The 16113-nt window shown below is 47.5% G+C and overlaps 1 protein-coding gene across 15 annotated transcripts in view; it reads left to right on the top strand.

The window, feature by feature from the left end:
- The window catches only part of ACTR5 (actin related protein 5), a 38695-nt gene that overhangs the window by 13908 nt on the left and 8674 nt on the right, over nucleotides 1-16113 (top strand). For 3 of the 15 annotated variants that reach the window (XM_067012261.1, XM_067012264.1, XM_067012262.1), the window contains exons 6-8: nucleotides 1375-1491; nucleotides 2216-2355; nucleotides 3451-3583. In XM_067012261.1, coding sequence (XP_066868362.1) covers nucleotides 1375-1491; nucleotides 2216-2355; nucleotides 3451-3583 — 390 coding nt within the window. The other 12 variants (XR_010836352.1, XR_010836348.1, XR_010836353.1 and 9 more) reach the window with 11 other exon arrangements.

The raw sequence follows: 16113 nt of genomic DNA, 5'->3' as shown, positions 1-16113 counted from the left end.
CTGAGCACCCACATGCAGCCTCCCCGTGCGCTTGGGGCTTCTCAGCGCGGCCACTGACTTCCAGGAGGGAGCTCCCGGGAGGGAGGAGCCAGAGAGCATGTGTCAAGGGGCATTGCATTATTTAAGAGTCACTTTGCGTTTTACCTTTGCAGCTGATATGAATAGGTTCTAGGGAAGTGTAGTTAAGTACTCTGAATTGTGTCGGTAAATTTATGTACGTTATAGATTCTTAGAGTGAGGAGGGCTCTCCTCTCAGGCAGCCTTGGCGGTTGGTGTTGAATCTGCTCGAACCCTCCCAGGACGCCGTCTCATCAGGTAGTCCTTTCTACAATAGCTGTCACTGTTAGAGCCTCCTTCCAGGGAATGCAACAGAGTTCCTTCCTGAAACTTCTCCCCTTTGAGTCTGGAAGGTACAACTCATCTGCCTTTCATGTGGGAGGATGACAGATGCCCTAGGACATCATCCAGAACTATCCCCCCACCCTCCCGACTTCCATTTGTTCAGGTCAAAATTAAAGGTGTCCTAAACCCTCAATTGGGAACCGTGCTGGCATGTCTAGGCCCCGCCCAGGGTCATCGCCATGGAAGAGGAAAGCCTGTTCTGCAGGTCTCCACAGCTGGGAGGCATTCGGCGCCTTGGAGCCTTTAGTCACATCCCCAGCCCAGTGGATCTGCCCTCAAGGGGACTGATTGCTAAGCCTGTTAGTGTTGGCACATAGGTTTATTAATTATTGAGAGATTGACTTGATTTTGCCCGTAGTCCAAGCTGCTTTGTAGGACACCAGCTCTCACACCCTCTCCCCCAGAGCTCTGTGCATGGTGGTGTGACAGGTGCAGGCAGCCAGTCCTCCCCGGGGCGCCAGGCTGGAGCTGCCCCTCAGAAGCCTTCAGAGAAGATGGGAGTTGATGAGGCTTTTCTCAGTGGGAAGGGTAGGGGATAAGAGCGAAGCTCATCCCTGGCTTTTTAGTCTTTTAATCTTGTGTTCACATGTGTTCCTTTTTTTAACAATTTAGAAACTTTTTCATAGTTTTTATGTGTGGATGTACTTTTAGGACATTAGGCAAGATCCAAGTTCTTTTTTTTTTTTTTTTTTTTTTTTTTTTTGCGGTACGCGGGCCTCTCACTGTTGTGGCCTTTCCCGTTGCGGAGCGCAGGCTCAGCGGCCATGGCTCATGGGCCCAGCCGCTCCATGGCATGTGGGATCCTCCCGGACCGGGGCACGAACCCGTGTCCCCTGCATCGGCAGGCGGACTCTCAACCACGGCACCACCAGGGAAGCCCAAGATCCCAGTTCTTTTTGGTGACAGTGAACTCATAGAACTAAGGCTCACTGAATTACAGGTTCTGTCCACTTGTGTTTCTTCTCTTCTCAGACCCCTGACCTGGGGCAGCTCGAACCATCTCTGGAAGACGTGGAAAACATCAACGATTTCGAGCCCTTGTTTTCGGAGGAAACGCCCGAAGTGGAGAAGCCAGTGACCACGGTCCAGGTTGGCCTCCCGTAGCCTCCACCTTGCTTATGCCTTGAAGCTTAACATAAATGACCAGTCAGGTTTAGTCTGCTTCTTTAGGAATACTTTTCCCTAAAATACCAGTTGTGTTTTCTAGAAAGGAGAGTCCCAGTACTGAAAACTTCCAAAGTCAGGGTTTTATTCCTTCCCGTGGTGATTGTTTGGGGCTCCAGCACGAAGCTCTGTGAATCTGTGGAAACAGTCTCCTCCGTGGAAGCATTTGGGCAACTAACTGGGGCCTTTAGACCTGAAGACCAGCTTTTAATGATTTTATTTACATTTAAGCCAGTGTCATAATGCTTCATCCTCTTTTGGGTCTGTGTTTCTGTCATTACAATGGCAGCCAGGTAGACTGGCGTGAGCCTGAGACACACCTGGGAGAAGGCCTCCTCGGTTCTGCGGGCACTGGGGACTGAGCCAGGCACTTGGTCTTCCAGAAGCAGCCTTTCTCAGCTGCTCTTCACCAAGTCTCTTTCCCTGCATCTCACGGACCATTTCATGAAGCAGATGTGTAGCGGTTTATAATCCAAAGGTTGAAGAAGGTAGAAAATTGAATTATCAAATCAAGAGAGTTGGGGAGAGGTTATTCTGGCACAAAGGACAGAAGCTATGTTGGAATAAGAAATGCAGTTAGAAGAAACTGGCAACTGGGATGTTTGTTCTCATGGCCTAAAAATATCTTCTAAACCTTGGGTTTTTAAAGCCCGTGTTTAACTTGGCAGCATATCATCAGCTGTTTGTTGGGACAGAAAGAATTCGAGCTCCAGAAATTATCTTCCAGCCGTCTCTCATCGGGGAGGAGCAGGCCGGCGTAGCTGAGACCCTCCAGTACATTCTGGACAGGTGAGACTGAAACTTCTTTCTTTTACTTCTATTTTCCTGAACCATTTCCTTGAATCTTGAATTGAACAGTGGATTTGATGGCCGGGCATCTCCTTTTCATTGATTTGTTGCACTCAGATTGTATTCTTTCTCTCTCACCAAGTGTGGCACAGAGTTAGGGCTCTCTAATTCATTTCTAAACATGTAAATGCTCAACGTGTAATTGCTTGATTTGAGGAGCTTTAAGAGTTTCTTTGAAAAATTTGGGCAACGTGATATATGTGCATTGGCTTTCCTATAAATCTTCACATTATTGCAGACTAGTGATTCTAAATCACCCTAAAAACATGCAGAACTTAGTTTTTTTTCCCCACCTTGCATTTTATTTATTTAAGTGTTTGCATTTCTACAAGAACATGCCTCCCCTGCACCCATTTATACAGGTATTTTCCTGCAGTGTGAGTTTTCCTAATACAACTTGAACAAGTAGGGAACATGATTTTGTGGTACTCTGGTTGCTATTGGTTAAAACAGGGTGGAAACTTACACCTAGCAAGGAAGAAAAGCCATTGCAACTACTTAGTTTGAGTGGCTTTGAGTTTTATCTAGCAGTGGGTGGGGAAGTGAGCAAACACAAATAAGATAAAACTAGTAGTTAAAAAAAAAAAAAAAAAAAAAAAGCACAAGTGGAGAGATGGCTCCTCAAAAGGAGAGGCAGAACTTCTGGGGGTGATAGAAATGTTCTGTATCTTGGTTGTGGTGGTGGTTACTGTGTAATGGTTACTGCTGTTGATGGGTATATAAATTTGTCAGGCTTCATCCAAATGTATTTAAAGTAATCCTCAATAAAGTCAGTTTTTAAGGAAAACATGTATTAGAAAGGCACATTTTAATCATGCTAAGGAAATGGATTGACCATTCAAATTAAGGTTTTGGCTAGCTATTTGGCATTCTGTAAAGACACAAATGAAAAATGGAAGGCTTTTTTTTTTTTTTTTTTTAACTTTTTGCATAGACATTTTCTGTTTTGTACTGAGAGCTTGCATTTCCACATCCATATTCTCTTCCAATACTCAAGTTGGAGGGACTAGAGCAGAGAAATCATTTTGTCCCCAGGTACCCAAAGGATGTTCAGGAGTTGCTGGTTCAGAACGTTTTCCTCACTGGCGGGAACATGATGTATCCTGGGATGAAGGTCAGAATCGAGAAGGAGCTGTTGGAGATGAGACCCTTTCAGTCTTCCTTTCAGGTACCAATTGTCCATGTTAGCAGCTGTTTCGAAAATAGCCTTAATTATTTGTTTTCTGGTTGCAAAAGTAGTAAAGTGTAAATGAGAAAAATTACTTGATAATTCCATCATCCAGAGATAGCCACTATTAACACGTTTGTGGCTTTCCTTCTGGTCTTCAATCTGTGTTTACTTTTCTTTTTCTTTTTTTTTTACTTTTATTTATGTATTTATTTATTTAATTTTGGCTGCATTGGATCTTCGTTGCCGTTTGCGGGCTTTGTCTAGTTGTGGTGAGCGGGGGCTGCTCTTCGTTGCAGTGCGCGGGCTTCTCACTGCGGTGGCTTCTCTTGTTGCGGAGCACGGGTTCTAGGTGCGCGGGCTTCAGTAGTTGCGGTGATGGGCTTAGTTGCTCTGCAGCATGTGGGATCTTCCCGGACCAGGGATCAAAACTGTGTCCCCTGCATTGGCAGGCAGATTCTTAACCACTGAGCCCCCAGGGAAGCCCTGTGTTTAATTTTTAAAGCAGAATGGAAATCATATTTTACGTATTTCTTTGTTTTAATTGACAAAGGAAGGCCTGCATATAGTAAAAGTTCAGAGAGTACAAAAGAGTGTACATTGAGAATAAGGCATCCGCTAGGAGACTGGGAGATTTTTCTTTCTTTCACATATTTTCTGCACATTTGAATGTATACTGCTTTGTAACCTGAATTTCTTAGCCTTTCGTGAACGTTTTCTCCCGTGTCATTATTCTTCTAAAATACTTTAAAAAATGACTGTATGGTGTGGATGCCCCATAATTTACCTACCAAATTCCAGATCACCAAGAAACATGGTCTGAGCTCCTGCTGCGGACCAGGCACGTTGGGATGCTGAGATGTCCTAGACACCAGATGCCCTGGCCCCAGGGAGCTTGCTCTCCGAGGGGGCAGCAGTCAGATGAATAGGCCGGGATAATGCACAGCGTGAGGGGCATACAGACGTAGGCACCTAGGGAAGGCTTCTTGGAGGTGTCTTCTGAGGATGAGGAGGTGTTTGCCAGGTAGAGAGTGTGGAGGGCAGTGGGCTGGAGAGAGCATTCCAGACGGGGACTAGCAGGGGCAGAGGCTCGGGGGCTGCAAACTTGTTGAGTGGCGAGCAGCTGAGTGTGGCTGGAGCTCATGGCTGTGAAGAGGAGTGGGGGAGGGGAGTGTGCAGGGCACACGTGGTGCAGAGCTTCCACGTCCTGCTGGGGGCTTGGCTGTGGCCCCCTGTGCCGCACGATGTGTTGTGCGTTTAGGGTGTGATCTCGGGGCTTCGGTCCTGACTCCGGCTCCGCCGTCACTGAATTTTGCCAGGCCTCAGTTTTCTCCGCAGTGCGACGGGGATCGTCCTGGTGCCTGTTGCCGGCATTCAGCGCGCCTTGCCTGTCAGGTGCTCAGCCCAGAGCCTGTGTGTGATAAACAGACATCAGCTGCTGTGCTGAGGGTCCCTAAGAACACTCCAGGTTCCACGATTCGCTAGAAGGGCCCACAGGATTCAGCACGTAGTCCTCCTCGTGATCTATCACAGTGAGCACTTCCCGGGTGCAGAGTGAGCGAGCGCCTTCCGCTCGTTCTGTCGCCAGCACTTTCTAAGCCAGAGCGGTCGGGGCTTTTGTGACCCTGATTTTGTTGATGGTCCCTTCTCGCAAGTCTCACCTCATCTTCCTCCACCTGTGCTGATTCCACCTGCCCTTTACTTCAGAAAATTCCAAAACCACCATTCCATCCTGGGACTTCTATGGGTGGGGCAAGGGAGAGGGAGGTGGGAGGTCAGACAGGCGACTCCAGAGAAGAGGAGGCCCGATCAGAGTTGGAAAGCGGTCCGCCCAGTGCCCAGCTCAGCCTAGTTGAGGGGCACTCACAGCGCTGCTGACCCCGGCCCTGCTCTCCTAATAAGCAGTGGCACCCGAGCGCTGGCAGCATCATGGAGAGCCCAGGTCAGCCTCTCTGCTCTCATTTCCCCTGAGGCTTCTTTGCCCCCGCGGCCAGAGCCACCTCGCATCAGCCTCTGCTTCCCTCTGCTGGCAGAGAGGGCATCCCGTCCAGGAAGGCCTTCCCTCCAAGTCTCTCCACCTGACGGCTTGTGGTCTACAGCATGGGGCAGGAGGCAGGGCAGCTGGTCCCTCTCCCACCCTGAGTGGCAGCTCTGACGTTGGTAAAGTAGCTGATAACCACGTATCCGGTGAGCTCGTGTCCGGTAGGCTCTGCATGTTTGCGTGATTTCTTGAAGAGTCTGGAGCACTTCACTCAGCTCTCCTTGGTGGGTGCAGAGGTAGTCCTGCCCCATCTTGGAATTAAAGGGGGCCCTCCTGGGTGTGTATTTCTGGGGATAAAATGTAGGGGCTGTAGCTGGCCTTGCTGAGCATTCAGTCCTCGGACCCTGATGGGAGACGCCCGTCCAGTGAGTGCTCTGCTCGTGTTTCAGGTCCAGCTGGCCTCGAACCCAGTGCTGGACGCCTGGTATGGTGCTCGCGACTGGGCCCTGGACCACCTGGACAATGAGGACGTCTGGATCACCAGGAAGGAATATGAAGAGAAGGGAGGGGGCTACCTCAAGGAGCACTGTGCTTCCAACGTGTACGTCCCCATCCGCCTGCCCAAGCAGGCTTCGCGCTCCACAGAAGCCCAGGCATCCGGCAAAGGCTCGGGGGCCAGCGGAGGCGGGGCCGGCGAGCAGGCGTAGCAGAGGGGCCCCTCCAGGGACCTTGGGCCACATCGGCCAGTGTGACAGGACGGTGACTCTGCCAGCTGTGTCCAGCCCGAGTCTGCTGGGAACATTTGGCTGCAAGATGGATTTCTCCTGGGGAGAACAGTTTAGCGCCACTGGGAGTTACCCTCTGCAACTGTGTTCTTTTGGGGGCGTTGGCGGTGAAGGGACTTTAGGTGGCCTGCTGTCTTTGCTGAGCCATGGATGAGCCGTGGCCTTCACTTCCCGCAGCAGTGAATGAAGACAGGGTGGGGAATGGAGGTGTACAGTCTGCACAGGCTTCCTTCTTACCACATTTTAAAGCCTTTCTTGTTTTTTTTAAAAAAATCCTTTAAATTTTATATTGTCAGTATAGGTAGTCTTCTAAATTTATTCCAAAATTGTGTGAACGTCCAGCAGGTGGAGTTCTTTCACATACAGGTAAAAAGGTAACATTTGTATCCTAAGAGCAATCAACCACAAACTCTCAGGGGCTAGAAATATTTCCTTCCTTCTTCTGTTTCTGCTTAGAAATAAGGAAAAGGGGGCCCAAAGAGGGGAACCGGATAGTACAAAGTCACTCCGTTAGGGCCTGCCCGGTGCCCACTTCTGAATGGGCAGGTGTGGGGCTAGTGGGCCGACTCTTGTTCGTACTTTCTTTGCTGGAAACTTTTCCACGATGTGAGGCCTTCCTACAGTTTTTAAAACTTCTCTTCCTGTGAGTGTGTTGGCTGCTTAACTTTTCAGGTCTTTCCGAAGAGAGAAACAGACTGGAAAAGGTGAGCCGTGGAGCCTTTTCAGTTTAGCCACAACCTCACATTCCCTGGACCTTTGCAGCCTCATCATAAACAGACAGATAACCCCTCTCTTATACAGAGATTGCTTGGTGAGAATTTTAACTCTCAAACACACCCAGTGCTTGAGCCCAGAAGGCTCCAGAGCTGCTAGCGTCCTTGTCACAGAATCCGTACGTTTAAATCCCAGGGGATGTCTGGCCCAGCCCTCTGAGGAGGCCACTTCAGAACCAGTCTGCTGCTGCAGTTCACCAAGGACGGTCACCTGCGTCTCCAGCTCTCCGGAGCTTCAATACCGAAGACCGGGAAGGGCCAGTGGTGGTGGAGGAGGAAGCGGAAGATCCAGGCCGACTCAGGGCCCCCCACGGCCCTGCCGGGGAGCCCCAGGCCGTCCACGGCTGGGCCCAAGGCCCGGTGAGATGGTGAGAGCGAAAGGGAGCTGCCGAGAAAGGACAGATGCGAAGAAGGCAGGCCCCGCCTCCTGGGAGAGCTTTCCATATCACGTTGCTGGGGAGAGGAGTTGTGCTGCCTGCCGTAGGCCTGGGGAGACAGGAGTCTTTCTCCCACAGTCAACATTTTATACAGCCCGAACAGCAGTGCTGAGGTGGAAGGATTGTCCTGGAAGTCCAGCCTTGGTGAGGAAGGACCTTGGGTGGGCAGGTAAGCTGGGCTACAGCATAGTCCAACAACAGGTGTGAAGTCGGGCCTAGTCGGGGTGCCCGTAGCCTGGAACTGAGGAGGTTTGGGGCTGTGGTGAGGCTGGACCTTGAGCTCTCCCGCTTTATCTCTAAGCCCTCACACTGAGCTTGCTGTGACCTCTGCTGACACCTGTCAGCCCTTCCTCACGCAGACCACCAGCAGCACTCATCACGGTACCGAGAGCTTTTTCTTTGCCCCCAGATGGTCTCTTATAGACTGTAAAGTGTTCCCCAAGGGCAGGAAGAGGGTTTCATTCAGCTTGGAGTATCCACAGCCCGGTGCTGGGCCTGGAGGGTGCTGTGGGCTCACAGGATTTTGAAAGAATGACCAACTGGTTGTGTAGATAAATGAATGACTAAATCTGTGAACAAAGACAGTTTGAGACTATCTCGTCCGCCCTGTTGAGAGGAACAAATCAGGGGTCCACACTGAGGGCTTCCCCTTAGCTTGGGAGCCCTACTCATTGAGACATCTCAAGTCTTCCCTGTGACCCTGCCAGGACTGTTTGTGGAGAGAAGGTGGGTGCGGCTGTAGCTGAATAATCTGAGGGCAGCCGTGAAGGAATAGATTCCCATAGCCCAGCTTCGGGCTTCTGTCTGGGTTGTGGGAGGGGGATAGCCCAGGAGAGGGAGAGTCTGGCATGGGGGGTCAGCCCGGCTCTGGGTTTGAGTCAGAGCAACCGTGAAGGTTGATTGGCCACCTAGGGCGATTAGGGCCTCTCTCCCCAGCTAAGATGTGGTAGGGGTGTCCCTCCTTTTGCCCCCACTGCCTTCCATTGGCACTTCTGGAAATAAAAAGTTTTACCAAAGCAACAAAGAAGGCGAAAAGGTAAGAAAATAGAAGTTAAGAGTAATATAAGTGTTAAGTGTTAAAATATAGGCAGAGAACGCTAAACCAAGAAATGGAGAAACTGAATTCATACAAATAGCATATGCAAAGATTATTTCATGCCTCCCTAAGGGATTAAATGAATAAGATGAAGTTTATCATTACAGAACTTCTAATTAAATCATTTCCAGATAATTAGGAAATGGTAGAACAGAGGATTAAAAAATGTAGGCAGAGAGACTGGCTTTTCACTAAATCCATTTCCCTTTCCTTTGGGCACACAGCTGCACTACATTTCCCAGCCTCCCTTGCAGTCAAACAGGTAGCCACTTGACTTACGGCCAGTAGGATATGGACAGAAGAGATATACACCATTTCCAGGGCTGGCTTCCATGAACTTCCCACAAGAGCCTCTCTTTCCCTGTCGTCTGGCTGAATAGAGAGCTGTCTTAAGGCCCAAGAGGAGCATGGGGCCACAAGATGGAGGGATCCGAATCCTTAAATGACTGCTTGGGGCAGAGACCCTGGAGATTCTTCAGTGCATGAGAAATAAACTTACTGTGTTAAGCCACTGAGAGCTTTGGCCTAATCTGTTACAGCAGCTAGCATTACTCTAAAAGTGTAGGTTAAAAATAAATAAAAATAAAACCCATTAACTTCTTGTTAATTAGGGATTCGTTAAGGAGGAAAATTTTTAAAATAACATGAAACAAAGAGAACAGTGTGACAGTTATCCCCTCATTTAGGAAATGGGAATAATTCCTTTTATCCTGTAGTAAGATTAAATGAGATAATGAATGAAATCACCTAAGGATTTCAGGAAAATGGCAGACTAAGCTGACCCAGAAAGACCCCCTTGCACCTGCTACAAAGTTATGCAAAAAGTGGGGATAAAGTAGAACTTAAAAAGTTGTCATGCTGAACTTAGAATCATGGATATCACAGAAAACCTTGGAAATCAGAAATGAATACAAAAAATCATAGCCAGATTGGTAACCAAAAGTTGGCACTGAGGCAAGCCTGAGATTTCAGGGCTTATTTGAAAAATAAGCCCTCAGGGCAGGTAGGGACTACAAGTTTTGAAATGCCTAACCAGGGACCAGATGTGTAGCCTGGGCCCTCATGAAATGAGGAACCTGGGATAAACTCCCTGAATAAATAACACTAATGCAGCAAGGGTAAACCTCAGAGAGACTAGAAATAGAGCATGTAAATATAAACATTAGGGAAAGCCAAATCCAGTAGTAGAAGGAAAGTTTGGGAGTGGGTGGGGTGGGGAGAAGAGGTAGGCTAGTTAATAAAAAGTACAAAATAAAATGGTATAAATGAGTTCAAGTATTAATCATAAAGTAAATGGGCCTATCAAAAGAAACAGATTGGTTTTAAAATACACATATAGTGGTAAGCTGTTTGCAAAAGATGCCTTGAAAACATGATACAAAGATAAAAGGTAGGGCTTCTCTGGTGGCGCAGTGGTTGAGAGTCCGCCTGCCGATGCAGGGGACACGGGTTCGTGCCCCGGTCCGGGAAGATCCCACATGCCGCGGAGCGGCTGGGCCCGTGAGCCATGGCCGCTGAGCCTGCGCGTCCAGAGCCTGTGTTCCGCAACGGGAGAGGCCACAACAGTGAGAGGCCCACGTACTGCAAAAAAAAAAAGGTAAAGGGATGGAAGGTAAACCAGGCAGATGAACACTGAGCAACTTATCTGTTATAGCAATAGTAACATCAGGAAAATAGTCTTTAGAACAAAAAGTATTATTAGAAAGAGAAACTTTACTTAGTAATAAACAATCCACAAAAAGATAGAACGAGCCTGAACCTAACCTATGTGCCCCTGATAAAATAGCCTCAAAGTGTATAAAGCACAAATCGACAGCATCATAAAGTGAAATTCACAAATAGTGCCTGGCTTTTGGGAGATCGTTATTTAGGAGCTGTGATGAAGATGAGATCCAGCAGTGGGGTGGGTCTGGTACTTCTAGCCTCTGGGCTAAGTCCAGTACCTTGGCAGAGCAAAGGAGAACGTTAGGCCAGGCAGCTGTATCTGGACTCCTAGCCTCTCCCTAGGGCCCTCCCAAGGACTGGGCTCACTGAAATGCCGGGATGGGGGTTGATGGTCTTCGGAATGGCTGTGCTCGGGAGGAAGGGAGGACCCTGAGCTGGAAGCCACATCCTTTCATCCTCTAGCAACAGGTTTACCTCCTCTTACCCCTCTGGCCTCTCTGCTGGCCCCTCTGGCCCTCAAAACCCTGTGGGTCGTTCCTATAGAAGCAGGCATATGCAGAGGCTGCTGGATAAAACCCAATAGGAAAAACAGGCAAATCCCTCAAGTGCATTCTGGTAACTTGGGGATTTCTGGGACTTGAGCCTTCCCCTTCCCCCCACTTCATTCTTTCCATTGCTTCCCCTCATTCAGCCTCCTGCAGCCCTTGGCAACCAGGGCAGCCCCAGGATTTCCCCTTGCCCAGCAAACCTCTGTCCTCTTGTCACTCCTCTGCTTGGTGTCTAGGAGCCTCACCTTGGGGAGCAGCCAAGGTCAGGGAGGCCAGGTGAGCATCACAACTCGACTAAGACAGCTGAGCCCTGGGAGGTCACACAGACAGACTCTGGTGTGTTTCCCTTTCTGTTCCCTTCCTTCCATAAAGTCCTCTATTCTCCAATTCAGCTTCTGTTTCTGAGCACCCACCGTGGCCCAGGCACTCTTCTCTCTGCCCCTCGCCCATCTGCCCCTTTTCCTTTTGGGCCCAGGGAGTCCCGTGGAATCTAATTGTCCTGGTGACTCAGGAGACATCTCCCACATTTTCATTGACCAAAGTCACCATGAGTTCAAGATGAGTCTGTGCTATAGGGAAAGTCAGGGCGGTGTAAGTAGTGGTTTGAATTGTGTCCCCTCTTCTCCCAAATGATATGTCCAGGCCCTAAGCCTGTGAATGTGAGCTTATTTGGAAATAGACTCTTTGCAAATGTAATTAAGTTAAGGATCTCGATAACGATATCCTGGATATGGGGTGGGCCCCAGATCCAATGAATGGTGTCCTTATAAGAGGAAGGAGAGGGAGATTTGACAACAAAGGGACAGAGGCCATGTGAAGACAGAGGCAGAGATGTCACAAGTCAGAGAATACCAGGAGCCACTAGAAGCTGGGAGAGGTGAGGATGGCTTCTCCGCTAGAGCCATCATAGAGTGTGGCCTGATGACACCTGATCTGGTATCCAGAACTGTGAGAGAATAAGTCTCTGTTGTTTTAGGTACCAAGCATGTGATAATTTGTTGTGGCCTCCCTGAGAAACTAACAGAGATGGCCAGGTTGAGCCTGGGAGTGAATCTGAGTGTGGATGGGAAGTTGTGAAGCCATAAAGAAGCAAATAAGTTGCCCATAAGAGGGAGGAGTCCTAACAATATCAGAATCTGGATAACAACAAAGGTTTATTCCCCGGTGAGCACTGGCAATGATGGAGAAGAAAGGGAGGGGCTTGGAAAGCACACAGGACCAGAGCTGACAGTCTTGGAAAGGCACCCCTTCTGTGGGTGAGGGAGGCACCGTGGAAGCCAGAGGTGGCGTGAAGGGAAGCACAGAAGGGGCTGGCAATTCGAGACTTAGTAAAGCAAGTTTGGATCAGAGGAAGCCTGACCACAGAAAGGTGCCAAATGGTAAACAATTTGTCTCTCCCTATAGCACCAGGAGGGGGAGCCCTTGAGAAAGCCCAAACCCTCTCCCTGCCCTGCTCCTTGTCCACATCCTCCTGCTGACAGCCGTTTAGGTAAATTTAACATGCCCAAATATGAACATTAATAAAACTGCGGCACTCTTATGGGGATACAGTAAGAAAAGACCAATACTTTTTAGTAGATAGAACCAAAAAGAAAAAAGAAAAGAAATAGCCACTACAGGCAAAAGAAAACTGTAATGCAGCATTCCAGCATGAATTAAAATTAGACAAGCCAGGGGATTCCTTGGCGGTTCAGTGGTTAAGGCTTTGCCTTCCAATGCAGGGGGTGTGGGTTTGATCCCTGGTCAGGGAGCTAAGATCCCACATGCCTCGTGGCCAAAAAAACCAAAACATAGAAAAGAGGCAATATTGTAATAAATTCAATAAAGACTTTTAAAATGGTCCACATCAAAAAAAAATCTTAAAAAAAAATTAGACAAGCCAATGCAAATAAAGTCACAAAGCAAATGAAAAACTTTGAGCAGAGGTAGATGTGAAACGGGAACTGGAAGGACTCAGCAAAGAAACTGAATAAAAAGGAAAAATTATCTCATAAACCTAAATTCAAGATGCACAAGGGTGAAGATATCCAACTGAAAAGAAAGGAAAAAAATGAAAGAAAATTAGAGAAAGTTATAGGTAAGGAAAAGGGCAATGGAAATTGAATCAAACTGAATATAGTTGAAGAAGAAAATTCAACTATATTGACCTGTATTGAAGAGGAATTGAAGAAGAACAGTGGAACAAAATATTTAAAATGGTAATTCAGGGACTTTCCGGTTGGCGCAGTGGTTAAAAATCCACCTGCCAATTCAGGGGACACAGGTTCGATCCCTGGTCCAGGAAGATCCCACGTGCCGCGGAGCACCTAAGCCCATGAGCCACAACTACTGAGCCCGTGTGCCACAACTACTGAAGCCTGTGCTCTAGAGCCCGTGCTCCGCAGCAAGAGAAGCCACCACAATGAGAAAACCGCACACCGCAACGAAGAGTAGCCCCCCACTCGCCGCAACTAGAGAAAGCCCGCGCACAGCAACGAAGACCCAATGCAGCCAAAATTAAATAAATTAATAAAATAAAATAAATAAAATGGTAATTCAATAGAGCTTTTCTCCCTCTGAAAGGAAAACTCCCTGAATGTAAATACTGTAAAGACACACCATGTGCATGGTTGGGAAAACTGACTCAGAAGCGTTAACTCTAAGAAAGATCCTAGCAAAATTATTATGTCAAACTGTAAGTGTTGGTAAAAAAAGAAATCCTCTGGCCTCTAGGAAAAAAAAGACAAGATGACTTACACAATAAAGAAAAATTAAATGGCATCCAACTCTAACAGAAATGAATAAAACCAGAAAGTTGATAAAAGAAACCAAATAATTAAAAAACAAAAATGGTAAAAATAAATCAGCTGGTATGTTTTTTAAAAGTTCAACACAGTTTAAGAACTACTAGAAAACCTACTAGGTAAAGACCAACAAAATTTTAAAACTACTAGGGCTTCCCTGGTGGCGCAGTGGTTGAGAGTCTGCCTGCCGATGCAGGGGACACGGGTTCGTGCCCTGGTCCGGGAAGATCCCACATGCCGCAGAGCGGCTGGGCCCGTGAGCCATGGCCGCTGAGCCTGCGCGTCCGGAGACGAATAGAGAAAGCACAAAGACACAAAATAAAAAAGAAACAATTATCAAAATAGGAAAAAAAGTATAACTACCTTGCACAAGTCTGAGCAAATACATTTGAAAATCTAGGTGAGATAGTTAATTCTTTAGGAAAATGTAATTGGTCCTAATAGAGATACATAAAGTTCAAACAGACCTATTTCCATAGATGAACTAAAGAAAGGTACCCCAGAGCTACCCCCTGAAAGAAAACTCCAAGTCCAATTAAGTTCACAGAATTCTATTAACCTTTAAAGACTAGATATTTCCAATGTTCCTTAAACTTTTTCAGCATGCAGGAAACAGAAGAAACCATCTAAATTATTTTTAGGTAGTGAGTATAACATTGTTATCAAAATCTGATAGATTACCACCGCCCCCGCCCTGTTGCACACACACACAAAGAAAATCATAGCCCAATCTCAAAGATATCAATGAAGTAAACACAAGTGAGTTATTTACAAACAATCTATCAGTACATTTAAAAAAATACTATATGGTGACCAAATGGATTTTATTCCAGGAATGCAGGTGTATCCATGAAATATTAAAAATCTCAGAGGCTTAACACAAGGTTTATTTCCTATGTTGCGTGTTCAGTGAACGTCAGCATGTGTGTAGGTCGGGGGGAATTGTTGTTGGGCACAATCACTGCACACCATCTTAGGATCCTGCCATCTCAACACAAAGCAAGAAAAGAACATCTAGAGTCAAGCACCGGCTCTGAAATGCTTCCACCCAGAAGTAACACATGTCACAGCTACTCCACTTTCATTGACCAAGGCACATCATTTAGCCACGTGTAATTTCTCAGTATTCCATTTCATCTCTATCTAATTGTGCCTCTCTATATTATTTTTTTGGTAGTTGTTCCAAAGATTACAGTCTACATCCTTAATTTGTTACAGTCTGCCATGAATCAATCTGTAACACTTCACATACAATGTAAGAATGTTACCATGTATGACTCCTTTTGCCGCTTTGGGAATTTGCCTTTGGTATCATGTGTTTTACTATTACTTCTGTTCTACTTATGTTTTACTATTACTTACGTTCCACATTACATTGTTAATATTGTTTTATTTAGTCAATAGTCTTGGAGAAATCTAAAAAGATGGTCTTTTACATTTACCTCCTCGTCAGCTCCTCCTGGGACAGGAAAGTTGGGACAGGAGGAGGACGTTTCCTTGGCCACTAATCTCAGCCTGCCCACTCTTCTCAGGAAGGCGGAAAGGGATGGGGGAGGGGGCTTCCCCTGGGGCTGGTGCCTCGCTGTTCCAGAGGAAATGCAGTGGGATCCTCCTGACAGCCATTCCTCAACCTGGACGACAAGAATTGGGGAATGAATTCAGCTGCTTGGCACTCCCCAGCCTGCATAACGTTCTGATAAACACCTGACTGAGGGTGGCCTGTACCTTACCATGCCAGACCTTTCCCAGCCTGGGCAACCATCCGGGGATTGCCTGGGAGTCGGGTTGATGGGCATTCCCTAGCCTGGACAGACTTCTGGAAACTCTTTACTTTTAATGGTGGAGGGAGGTAAAGCTCCTCTTTGCGTGCTGGATCATTCCCCAGCTTGGGACACTTGAGCAGTAATTTGGATTGGATTTCATCGTTGTTTTAAATCTGTAAGGCTTTCTAGTCCAGCAGTATCCGTGCCCTGGTCATTATTCATAGTAAAGGGCATTCCAAGAGTATGAACTAACCCTTTTTGTCGATAGCGATCCTGCCAGCTTTTGTCATAGTCAGTCCTTTAGCCATTGTGAGAAGGTACGCCCAAATGCTAAAACAGGCGGGGTGCGGCCGGGAGGGGATGATCTTCCCCTTTTCTTGGCAGCTTTTCCCACATTCTGGACCTGATAGTAGAAATCTCTTACAAGATTATTATTATTATTATTTTTTTTTTTTTGCGGTATGCGGGCCTCTCACTGTTGTGGCCTCTCCCGTTGCGGAGCACAGGCTCCGGACGCACAGGCCCAGCGGCCATGGCTCACGGGCCCAGTCGCTCCGCGGCATGTGGGATCTTCCCGGACCAGGGCACGAACCCGTGTCTCCTGCATCGGCAGGCGGACTCTCAACCACTGCGCCACCAGGGAAGCCCTCTTACAAGATTATTGAGATACACTGGGAAATTTGGGGACCTACCAACTAC

Source organism: Kogia breviceps, chromosome 14 (assembly GCF_026419965.1).
Source record: "Kogia breviceps isolate mKogBre1 chromosome 14, mKogBre1 haplotype 1, whole genome shotgun sequence".
NCBI classification, from domain to species: Eukaryota; Metazoa; Chordata; class Mammalia; order Artiodactyla; family Physeteridae; genus Kogia; species Kogia breviceps.
Note: the sequence above shows the minus strand (reverse complement) of the source record. Positions and strands in the feature narration are given on the sequence as shown.